General features: G+C 36.2%; 1 protein-coding gene across 4 annotated transcripts in view; it reads right to left on the bottom strand.

Annotated features, from left to right (window-relative positions):
- The window catches only part of FAM184B (family with sequence similarity 184 member B), a 36,799-nt gene that overhangs the window by 14,914 nt on the left and 8,718 nt on the right, over positions 1-13,167 (bottom strand). For all 4 annotated transcript variants that reach the window (XM_059845106.1, XM_059845104.1, XM_059845103.1 and 1 more), the window contains exons 2-3: positions 7,738-8,496; positions 556-666 (exon numbers count right to left, since the gene is read on the bottom strand). In XM_059845106.1, the coding sequence (XP_059701089.1) occupies positions 556-666; positions 7,738-8,496 (870 nt within the window). The remainder of the gene's footprint in view (positions 1-555; positions 667-7,737; positions 8,497-13,167) is intronic.

Genomic DNA, 13,167 nt, shown 5'->3' with positions numbered 1-13,167 from the left:
AAGGGGTAGTAATGGCATGTGGGAAAGTGGAGGCAGTAAAGGGAGGACAATGTTTTGCTTAGCCTCCTCATGAGCCTGTCTGTCCTTTCTCTGTCTTTAAACACTCAGCAAGAGCTTATTATGGCCACAGAGAGGCTACAAATGTCAACTGAAGAAGATCTAGGTCTTCATCTTTTGCAGAGTTGTTGCCATGCAAACTCCCACTGAACTGGAGGGAAGTGAAACTGGTTAGAATCAGTTAACAGGAGCTGTAAGGAAGATTCTAATCTCATTTTGTCCTGTAAATAAACAATCAAAGTCACTCTGCAACCCTGATACAGCCAAACTCCTCACCTTAGCACAGCTCCAAAGAGTAATATATGAAATAAATAGGCTTGTCAAAGTCTTCATAGATATTTAGAAGCAATTATTTCTGTTATTTCTATCTGGAGTCCTTGCATATTTTATTGAGTGATAGACACAACGAATAGTATTAAAATCTAATCCAGAATCTCTCAGATGGGATGAAAAATGAAGAGACTTTTTATTATTGCATTACATTTATGCCCAGTTTACCTCAAGTGAAGAGTTTTGAAGTTTCCCAGTTAGAACTTCTTTCTCTTTTTCAAGTTGCTTTAGTTCACACTCAGATTTTCTTTTAAATTCATCTAGCTGTGTCTGGAGCTCCTAAAGTTAAAAAAAAAAGAAAAAAAAGAAGGAAAGACAAGAGCATGCAATAGATGGGACAAAACATGCAGCATGAAAAACAACACATTTCTTCTACCTTAACCTAGATAATACAGCAGTGTACACAATAGCACATGCTACTGTCATTTAATGTCAGTTGGGTGATTTAATTTAAAATATAGAAACAGTTTGGTTTGGTTCTTCCTAATATTACTGTGAGACAATACAACTCACATTATCCTAATCTTCTACTGAAAGCTTCCCTAAGGTGTAAAACTGCACAGCATGAAGAGTCAGACTGTTTTGCCTAGAGTGGTGCTAATCTTCAAAAAGAATTCAGTATGCAAGAGTCACATACAAGATCTGAAAAACCGTAACTATACCTTGGCCATATAAATAACAAGGTGACTAATGGGCAATTAGTGGAAAGAGAATCAAAGGAAGCTATATCAGACAGCATCCATAAAGAAAATAATGGTGAGGAAGTAAAAATAAAATAAAATAATAATAAAAATATGAGGATTATTAAATCACCATGTTGCTGGAAATAGTTTAAAAAAATCAATGAGAGCATCAGTTGCAAGACAGTGACCAAGAGCTTGTAGCAATTGTTTGTAGCAAGTGTTAGCAATTACTTGTTGTAGAAAAACTGAATGTGCAACTTCTAGAAACTTCCTGAAGTGATACACACTACAAATTCATTAGTGCTTGCTCTTCCTATTTGTGCAAATTTGCTAACTCAAAAACATTCTACAGTATCTTCAGGCAATGAAGGAAACAGGAAAAAATAATTACTTAACACTTCCCCCATCCTGTACAGCTCCTTCTCACACACCCCTGTATAAAACTTATGTAGCAATTAAAGGATGGAATTAAACAGATACATGAATATTGCAAGGGAGGAATTGGCTTTAATATTGCCTATACAAAAAGGAGCAGATATAACTGTCTTTTTGATTAAAATGTGAAGATCAGGTGCAACATTCCCACTTCAACTCTGTCAACTGACTTTCTTCTCTGTATCTTAATTTTTCTATCTGGAAAAATAGACATAACACTTCATTAACAGCTGTTACAGGCCTTAGTTGAATAAGAGGATGTAAACAGCACAAATAATTTTAGAAATTATAATTTTATTTGTTTTTCAAACTCAATATTTTTCTGATTAAATTAGTATGAATCTCTAAGAAGTATCATTATAAGCAATAATATTTATTGCCTAAAATAAATGTCTACTAGTATGCCTTTTTTCTAAAGCATGAAGTGTTTGATACTTAAATTCAATCTGACCCACATGAAGAGCTTCAGCCTGGCATAATTTTAATAATACATGTACAAGCTAATAATAAGTAGAATACACTATATAAAAGGCAAAGTCATTTCCATGAGGCTTCACTAGTGTAACTATGTACCTTGAAGCATTGCATCTTCAGATACTGATCAAAAGTGAGCCATTCCACAAGCAGATGAAATAATTTACTCACCCAGGTTCAATTTTAAGAAATAAGATTGTATAACTGAATAAACTCCAGCAGTTTCATGGACAATAATTCTTTTGGCAAGCACTAAACACAAGACTCCAAGACTGGGCAGGTATAATGAAGCTCAACATTTAAGGACAGCAGCTGTTTGCTTTGTATGACTTCACAACTCATCAGCAAGTGTTTAATTATTCTCAAGCAAACATTGAACTCAGAAAGTTATAGCAGTGTTAACTGCAGATAGTGGGTAGTTCATTCTTAGCACTAAGAAGGGTCTAAAAACCACTTGACCAGTAGCCTTATTGTGCCATTCTACAAACTGCTGAAATTAACCTTTTTCTGTCTAGAAGACCTTTGATGAACACCAAAGTCCATTAGGAGTCAGAAACTAACTTCCCCCTTAGCTTATGTTCAAACTTGGCAAATCACAGACATGCACTGTCTTGTGAGCTCCAGGAATCACTAAAGCACATGCTTAAAACTGAACACTTGTTTCAAGGTTATCCTCCCTTTGAACAGAATTCAGCTCACGTTTTGGCTCCTACTGCACAAAAACATCAGAGACTGCAAATTTCCTAAAGCAAAAGGATTCAGTCACAGACAGCAGCTCTGATGAAATTCTTTGAAGAATCTCTTAAGCCAATTGCTGCTAATGCATATCAACAACAAAAATAACAGCTTACCCACTTAAAACACACTGAAAGAAAGGTATTGCTCAGGTAAACTGTTTAGATCTACAAGAAGATGAGCCTTCTTTCTGACTAAATAGGGACATGTATATATATGGATGCATGCATTGTAAATGCATGTAATTCACTGGTAACACATGCATTGTAAATAATTGTAATTTCACTGGTAACACATGCACTCTGACTTAATTTACCAGCACTTTGCACAACTAGATCCTCTGTCTAATTAATGCAAAATTCTGATTAAATAAATTTATCTGAGTGTTTCACAGCAGCAATCCATGAAAATTTAACTCAGGAATTGGAACAATACCCACAATACATTCTTCTTCACGGAAGAATCTTCTATAAAACACTCCAACTCTTGCCACATGCAAAGAATGCAAGGATAAATATTGCTAAGAAGGCCATTTATCCCATCAAGGATAAATTCACCTGTCTTCAGAGTTTTTCACACCTTTTTTTTTTCTTTTTCTGATTTTCTTTCTGTAGCAAGAAAATCCTGGCATTTTATGTTAATTCAAAGTGCCTACAGTGAGCATAATTCTAATGATGTTGCTGTGACCAATAAGATTAAAACCAGATGAATTAAAGCATCTATAAATAGAAGAATATTCCTTCCTTCTGGATTTTTTTTTTTTCAGATTCCATGAAGTTTCAGACTGGCCTGATTTCCTTTGTAGCCTTCATTATATGATCTACCATTCCTTTTAACAGCTATTCCTTCAAATAATTTCCTTATAAAACTGATGCTTGATTTTACAAAGAAAGTTCTCTCTTTTATTCATACCCTCCTTGTCAACAGCTACAGTTTCCATAGCCTATAAAACACACTAGATATATTGTAGAAAAAAACCCAGGGTAGAACTCTGGGGTCACATTAGTCTATTTTGTAGTGAAAATGCTATTTAGGTGGCAATACTCCATTGAAAAATATTGGCTTTAATTTAGTTAAAAATGTAGAACCATACTGATTTGGGGTGGTAAGACTTTTCTGCAGCGTAGGAATTATTTAGGATTTTTTGCTGTTCTGGTTTGAGCTTGGGTGTGTAACTCCATGCAGGCTCCCTCAAGGACATCCTTAGTCCTGTGAAAAAGTACAGTAGATGATTTGCTGACTGTGATGCCAAGTCTAATTTTCCTAAATGGTAGCCTAACAATAGTTAAAGAGAACTAAAAAGTGTAGAAAAGATTCAGGACTGAACAGTTGCTTAAGGGGAGATATTGTACAGAGGGTACTCTCAGCATACACACATTCCAGTTTATTTCTTCGATCATTTCTGCACAGCTTTTCAGAATAACCATTTTCTATATTTAAAAATAAATAAATCAGTATTCCAGCTTGACCTTAGCAGAGAAAGTCTGCCTTAGACATTGTTCTCTTTAAGGATTTGGTTACAGAAGCAGTTGAACACTGTGCCCTAGTCTAGCCCAAGGACTCCTTTGCTGTCTTTGCAGGAACTCAGGTACTTCAGGTTATGAACATAAGTCAGTGTTCCACTGAACAAGATCAGGGATCTGGGAATCTTACAGGATTGACTCCTGTACAATTAAGCTATCAATTGTAAAAAAAAAAACTGCATTGATTTCAGTAATTTTGGTATGCCATGTCTTTGAATATTTGAGAGCAAAGCACCTGTTAAAGCTTTTGCACATCTTCAGAGTTGCTCTTTTCCTGACTCTCTTTGGTACAAGACATTTGCTGAAGCTGTGTTATTTGATGTTTCAGTTAATCTACTTTTTTAACAGTTTTGCTTTGGGAATTCAATATAGCTTCCATATCTTCTGTGGTACCAAAATTTACATTTCAAGTAGCATAAATAACTTGCAGAATTTCCAATATCAGTGACTACTAACATGGGAAATATTTTAGAATGACATTAATGAGCATCTTACCTGCTTTATGCAGGATTTCCTTTTCTTGATGTGAATTTCTCTCTTTGACTACACTTAGATCTTCTTCCTCTTTTTTCACTACACATTTTGATCCCAGAATTTCTTGCTGTGTTCGCTTAAGCTACACTTCCAAATCCTAAAATATGCATGACATTACTTTCACGTTTATTACATATGTAATTTTCTTGTAATAAGAAATAAATGGTCATTTTCTCTCTTGGTGTTCCATGATATAAATCACCTACAGAGCTGATTTAAATGCATTTTTTTTGCTCTTCTATACCCTTAAACTGTCTCTACTGCCAGAATATTTGTGATGTGAAACCTTTTTCTCACACATAGTTGGCATCATTGTAAAGTGAATACCCATCAACAGCTACCACCTAAAAGATGTCTGAGATTATCCTAAACTGGAAATAGGTTATGCTTCTAATAATTTCATGACAACTTATGCCAGAAGTTAATGAATATTAATTAGGGTTTTTTCAGTTACTGAAATACAAAAGTTTGTAACATAATCCATTCTACAGATGCCTAAACTCAGAAAAAATTGTGTCCTACAGACTTTGCTGGGAGCTGTCTGCCCATAACTGATGAAAAAAATTTGAATCATATCGAATGTGCTATTTCTGGAGTTCTAGTTGCAGTTTCATATGTCAAACACAATACTGCAATACTCACTCAGATAAAACTGCCATTTTTTCCTATGTGAATGTCAAGTAAAACATCAGGGTTAAAACTAACTTGTATTTAACAATCTCTGTAGCTTAAAAATTTAAGGTAGGCTTGTTACTTTTACCTCTGGCATATATGCCAGAATTCTTCCAAAACCAGACTGAACAGATCAGACTTAATGATTTGTCAGCTTTTGTATTCTCCCTTCAACTGCGGTAATAATAAATGTATACTAATGCAATGCCTTTCATCTTAAGGTCTCAAACCTCTTGGCATATGCATAAGGAGAAAACAGGAAAATTCACCTTGTTGAATCAACTTCCTTTCACCTTTCAAGCCTTATAATAGCTTTTCCTGCTAGTATTTACTAACGCTCAAAGGTATTTCAGATTAAAAAGATGTTTCTACGTCCCTGTCTGCCATCGTCCATAGAAGTCTGAAAAAATGTATTTAATGGTGGCATAGGAAATAGTCAATTTAGAAAGGAGAAACTTTACAGTTTTTTGTTCAACTGTAAAAGAAACAGAAAACAACACCATGTCTAACTCTTTCCTTCCTTCCAGATTTATCCTAGTCTGAGGGTATCTCTTCAAAGATTCAAGGCAATATGCTCCAGTGGTATGTAAATCAGCCTCATTCCACAGACTTAGAGGATTTGAAATGTATGAGTTGAGCATATGACCTTCAGAAAATATTTCAGTTTTATCCAGCTGAAACTGAATTTAGAAAATAAATTGCTAATGACACCACCTTCTTACTTCCACTTCCTATTATATTTTACATTTTTTGTTCCTAAATTACTGCATTCTTATACAATAAATCAGAAGAGTAAATCACAAGCATAAATTTTCATGTGTTTATTCTTAATTTTCCCTGAATGTAACCTAAAGTATACACAGAAAAAAAAAAAAAATCTTCCTTTCTCTCTTCCCCTCTAATGCTTCCAACTTCTACAGAGCCAGGATACTTTTTAGTATTGAAACAGATACTACAGATTGACTCAATTCAAAAAAAGGGCTTATCTGCATCTTTGTTTCCTCTCCACTTTTGTGTAAAAAATAGAGGTGGTTCTGCTACAGATCTACGCAATGAGACAATGAAATCTGAATAATGTTGGGGAAGGTGTATTCAATTCATCCCCTGATCTTGTAAAACAAAGAGGTAGGGACTGTATTGAAGGCTGAACTCCCTCTAAGAACATCCTCAAAGAAGTAGCTCAGAACTCTGCATCATCAGCAAAATGATAGTGGCAAGCAAGATGTAAGGGCAGATGGTGAAAACAGTGAAGAGCTGCCTTGGAAGAACACAGCTGACTAGGCTGACCTTGCTCCCTGCAAAATTCTGGGGCTCTCTTCCTCCAAAGGAAGAAAACCTTCTTTCCCATTAGGGAACAATTTTTGTTATTCTGTAATACTCCAAATCTAAACCTTCAAGGTGTTTTCTTACTAATATACAAGATTGCTGTCACAGGGCTGAGGGCATGTCTGGTAGGTGAGTTTATGTGATGTAAAGGACCAGAAGTATCAGAAAGAAGTTGAACTGATGAGCACAGAGCATGGCTGGGTGCTTCAATTTCAGCACAGTGCATCAGCATCTCTCCTGCACTCTGACCCTATGTACCAAAAGCAGCTGTTTGGCAGATTTCCCATGACATGCCAATCTCTGAAACTGCATCTGACACATGATGCAACCAGGAAGGGTCTGCTGAGCTGTGCTGCAAATGTGTGAGATACACAGCAGTGAGGGTGGGCAGGCAAAGTGCAAGGTGAGAACCAATGGCCAAAGTCTCATGGCTCAGCACATAAAACTTCACAAGTGTAAAGGACACTTCATCAAATGGCACTTGGTACAAGCCACTGCTGCAAGAGTCATACAAAAAACTTGTTTTCATAACTGCCAGCTCAGGTCTCATATCTAACCCTCTTTATATCCATGCACTGAGCTACTGGCACCCACAAGGGAAAAGGAGAATGTACTCTGTAAACAAACACTCATTGGCAGCAGTAGTGCCTGCTTGCTGTTCTCATCACATTTCTGGGCAGAAAAAGTAAAACTCTCTTCAGCCAACAGATAAATTTTACTTTACTCCTCTCTCAAGGAATACAAATTATAGCATTCAAAGTGTTCTCCTAATGAGTTACTAATCATCTTAACTCTTTCTTTAAAACTGCCAGCATTATATCACTCCTATTTCCATTCTAAGCCTCTAAAACTGCTTTACTACTTAAAAAGCATTTGAATCAACATGATCTTTAAAAGATCATCCTCTCCCAAATTTTAAAGAATTGATAATTTTCACTTTGTCAGGCAGAGATAGGGATTAACTCTACCTGTATTCGCTCCTTCAGCTTCTGGGAATACTTCTTCCTCTCATTTATCTTCTGGCTTTTGTCCTCTAGGTCTGCTTCCAGCTTCTTTACCTGCTGCAGCAAAAAACCTTCCTCAGTCTCTGAGTTCTTCTTTTGCTCTGTTTCTCCTTGTTGACAGTTTCTTTCTGTCACAGACTGCTGCATGGCTATTTTCAAAATCTCTTTTTCTATCTCACAAGAGGCTTGCAGTTTTCTTGTTTTTTGAATATAATCTTCAGATGTTTTCTGGTTCTCAGTCTTCAGGTTTTCCATCTCATTCATTACTGTGTGCCTTTCCACACAACACTTCTCATCTAAATTTACTTTTTTATCTAGATTTTCTCCTCTAAATGCTTTGCATTCATTTAACAGTCCATCAAACTCCTGATTTAAATGTGGAAGTTTCTTTTCAAAACCTGCAGTGGTGTCTGCTGTATCTGTAGAAAGGCCCGTCTGTGCTTGTTCCACTTCTGTTCTTGACTCCTTCTCTTCTGCTTGTTTTTTACACAATATTAACTCTGCTAAGGCTTCTTCCTTCAATCTCTTGTGTTGTGCTACTGCAATTTCAAGGGCCTGAATATGCTTTCTCAGTAATTGTTCTTCTTCAGCTTTGCTTTTACACTGGAGAATTGTTTCTCTTGTCTCAGCAAGAATATTCTGAATTTCTTCCTCATGAGCCTCTCTCAAAGCCTGTATACTGTCCTCATGTTCATCATTCTTAGTGTTCAGAGCATATATCACCTATTGAACAAGAAAATAGAGAAGTAAGGTATCTTGTCAACAATAGCCATTAATCCAGTTACTGTATTTATCAAGGTGTTAAACACTAAAAGAGAATTACTGCTACAGATTAATATTTTTCTGGTAGCGCTGGCTCTTTGTGTTGTTTCAGTTTTTTTTTTTCTCACTAGGAACAGAAGGGACAATTATAAACTGAAAAAGCTTATAAAAAAGGTGACAAATTATTTTTTTTACTTTTTGCCTGAAATTTCTTTTTCATTCTAAGCAAGTTGTCACTTCTTGTCACTAGTTTGATCTCTAATCCAAAGAAGGAAGTTGGGTCCCTTTTCTAGCTGACTCCTTATTTGAACTCCAGTCCATCTGACCTTCAGTGCAGCAGGACTACTCAAGGCCACACTGCCTTTAGCATGACAAAGTGCTGGGGACCAGTAGCAGCAAATCTGAACAGCAAAACCTGAAGTCCTGGCATGGAGTTCATGTGTACTTAAATCACTTCTTGATGTAAATGGGAGTATGAAAAGCAGATTAAATTCTACCCTCCTGTTAAAGCACCATGGAAGATGCACTCCTGGAATCACATTCCTGAGAAGTCAGTTTGGTCAGCATTTCAGGGTGGGTATTGCAGGGTAGGTAACTGCAAGCATCTTTTGACTTGATCCTGAGAAGTGTACAGGCAATGCTTCAGGGTCTTTTCCCCATAATTTCAGTAACAGCTATGAATCTCAAAACTGCTTTTAGCAGATTCAAGCAAATCTCTGATAACGATAAGCAATTTTTAAAAAAAAACTGATTTAAACCCTTAAATGCTTTATTTTCTTTTATAAAATGCAGAATAATATTTCTCATGACTGTAAGACCATATTACCCTAAGCAGGCTTCATCTGTTACCATAACATACAGCAACTATCTCTCACAGAAGCTGTTGTACAAGCACCCTACTGCTGCTTCAAAAAGAAAATGCTATTAGAAGCCCACAGAGCCTGAAAGGAAGAGTAAATGGCCAACTTAAATTTACAGCTACATCTAATTGCACAATAGAATAACTGCCCTGAAAATAGACATGCTTGTCTTTTCAGACCTCCATTAGGACATATGGGGGCTAATCCAGTTTCTACTGGACATAGTTATCTAACTTAAGGAGCACAACACATTATGTAGGAAGGTTTTTGACTTGCTTGGTTAGTTAGGGTTTTTTAGGGATAAATTACTGCTCTAAAAAAACTAGGTTTGCAATTTGTACAAGTTTTGACAGATATTTTCAGTCTGGCCAGAGCCCACAGAAGTTAATCAAAAGATTCCTAGACAATGTTTGAGAAAATCATAGTCTTAAGTAAGTAGATAAATAAATAAATACAGAAACAAGGACACAATTAATTCTTTAATTATGCTAGAGTTGTGGCCCTGTAATCTTCAAGCCTTTATCAGGACAAGTCTCAATTGACAGTTCAGTAAGTGTCTTGACCAGAATAAGTGTCACAAGCCTGCAATGTGTTATATAAGTCCAGATTCTGAAGATATCTTCAGAATTATTGAATTTGCTTATCTATGTCCAACCACTTTCTGTCCTATCTGTATATGAATAACACATTAAATTTTAGTCAACCATAAATGATAGCAAATACACAAATACATCTTGTCAACTTCCTTCCTGGCAGTAATGAATTAGGTACAGAAGCATTAAAAAGTCACAAATGCAAAACACAGTCTGAATCTATTTCTTAATAAACATTTGACAAAATAGAATAACATCACCATATTTCAGAAGAACACCAGACAAGAAGTTACTGTCTACTTTATACATATATAATGAAGATAAGTATATACATATACTTATCTACATTTAGATAAGTATATTTTGGGGCTTTAGATTACAAGCCATTAATTCCTCTCTGTTATTTTTAACCATTTTCCTTTGAAATTGAAAGAGATACAGTATACTGTAACTGTACTGAGCAGATTTCTTCATCTCACTAGCTAAAATCATTCTATGAACAGTTCTTATCTATTCAGGAGACAGACATAAAAACTCCAAGAAGATTATTCTTGTCCACATTTTCCACACTGAATGACCAGTAATTAGGTGGGGTAACTCTTCAGTTAACTAGGTCAGATGCTGATGATCACATTTCTGTATTTCATTCCACCACTAAAAGAGAAATGAATATCCAACCTTTGTGACTCAGACTTTCACTCAGTGATAAATTTATCTAGTAAATCACCATGGCCTGTCTCATGCTACATTGTGTTCAGGATTCCTCCAAAATCTGACTTAATCATACAGATTTCCCAAATTCCACTAAGCATTAGACTATGACCAGCACCTTAGGTGAGTTATCTAAAACAATGGAAGAACCTGGCTTCCCTGCCCCATCAATGAATCCTACACTTCTGTTCAATACTGGCTAGAACCACAGTGAAGCATTCTGATTTGCACGCCCTTAAATTTAATCTTCAAGCTTGAGTGCTGAAACTCACTCCTGCATATCTTAACCTTCTTAAAAGATTTAATTTTGAGACGGCTGCTGCTCTCTACTTCATGAAATTTAAACCCTTCCTATGTGCCTTTCACTCCCTGCTGAACACAGCTCCTATATTCCTATTCCAGATACCTCATTTTGAAGACTGGACTTATATGAGATGAATCTGGTGCTTTATGTACTGAAAGGAAAAATACTGAAAAATTATTTCAGACCTGCACATTGTGAGTGTACACTAATATGGTATAAATCCCTTAACAGCTGTGTTGATAAACAGCTTTTAAAAAGCAGCTCTAAAACTGATCATTTGACAGTACAGGCAGAACAGCTTTCAAATGAAAAGAGCACAGCACTGCTCTGGGAGTCACCACCATAATACCAATGGCTTCTGCCTCCTCACAGCTCTCCAAAACCAAATGGATTGAGAAACACTGCACTGAATTTATATCACCTGAGTGTTGTATATCAGGTGGGTAAAAAAATTATTACACATATACACTTAAATATTAACAGTGCAGTGAATGGGAATGCATTTTATTTGTCCTATTTTATCCTCTAAGTGCTATAAATCTAAATAGCATTTCCTTTCTCATTTTCTTTATGGTGATATAAACAAACAACCAAACCAAAACGAAATAGAAAAAGAAAACATTCAACTGCACCTTAACAGTGAAAACAAGAGTTAAAGCATTCAAACCAAAAATTACTCTCTTCCTACAGTACTGTTAAATATTATTCTTAGAGGAACCTGACTATCATAATGAAAAAAATGGTTCTAGCAGGTTGCTTTTCTAGCTGAATACAAAATAAGACAATTTGGCATGGAAGGTGGAGTGAGGATACCAAGATGAATCAAAGAAAAGCAAAAGATCACAAATACTCCCTTCTTTCAGGCCCAAGCTAGTGGATGCAAAACCTTCCTGACAAAAAAAGAGTTAAAAGCAAAAAAGAGAAAAAAAAACAACCAAAAAAACCCCAAAAGAATGAGAAAAAGCCCTGGATGAAGGTCCCAAACAGGGTACTCCCAGCAGCACTCTACACAAAGCAGGGTAGGAGACAAACTTCTATTACTAAGGAAGAAGTTTGCTAGAGGCTCACTGGTGCCAGGTGACTGCACACATCATCACCTTTTCACTTTTCTTTGAACTCATCTTGTCTACTTGCCAGGCAGAGCAGAGTGAGGTACTGATAAACACACCAGCCTTAAATGGTCTCTTTAAAAGCAAAGGACAGAGAAATTACCAAAAATAACTTCAGTTATTTAAACAAATGGCTCCTCTATCCCTTAGCCTCCTTTGTCACCAACTCTACAGGCTTTCTGGAAAATAAACCCACCTCCCACAATTCATTAATTAATGCTCTAATCAATCTCTCATGTTCTAACACTGAAGAATAATGTCTTTTAATTAAGGTACAGGCCTAGGCTATGATTACCTACAATGCTGATCCCATTTTACATCTATGCTGATTTCATACATAGGTGGTAAGTGATAAATGATACTGCTCTACGGTATGACCTGGGACCTAAAGAACTAAGGCTCAGCTCTCTCCTTGCATTCTCAGTAGTTCCCTGAAAGCACAGGAACAATTTCATGCATCCAAATATTTGCAGTAAATGTTCATAACATAAACACGTATGTAGTGTTGTGTAGTATGAGAGCAGCTTTAAACAAATTGTCACTCCAAACATCCCAAAGTGTTTCAGAAGAGGTGCATGGCATGTATCCTACACCAGAATGAATCCTGATTATGATAACAAAAAAGGATTTTGCTCCAGAAGGTTCTCTTTTATTTCAGGATGAATCTATATCCTTTCATCCATGATAATAAAGCCCTTGAGACCCTGGAAGAGTCTCCCAGCTACTTTGTGCTGCAGAACCCTGGAAGAGGTGGTGCAGCACAAAGGTAGCCAATGGCTCTGTATGAAATCCACCTGTGTTTACATGATCTGATATCTCTTGGGCAGAAGCTCACAGTGCAATGTCTCACCCTCTTGAATGTGCCTCAGCCTTACCTTATCTATAGATTCACAGTAGAAGAGGGCAAGTTGATCTTACATTCTTCAACTTTGAATAGATCACCCCTTTTCCTACACACATCACGTGTCATAGTCAGCCCAAAAAATAAAATGAAATACTAATATGTATCAAGAAAGCATAAGCATAAAATGTATACAGGTTTCTAATATATTTTG

This window comes from Haemorhous mexicanus, chromosome 4 (genome assembly GCF_027477595.1).
Source record: "Haemorhous mexicanus isolate bHaeMex1 chromosome 4, bHaeMex1.pri, whole genome shotgun sequence".
Lineage (NCBI taxonomy): Eukaryota > Metazoa > Chordata > Aves > Passeriformes > Fringillidae > Haemorhous > Haemorhous mexicanus.
This window is presented reverse-complemented; position numbering and strand designations above follow the sequence as displayed.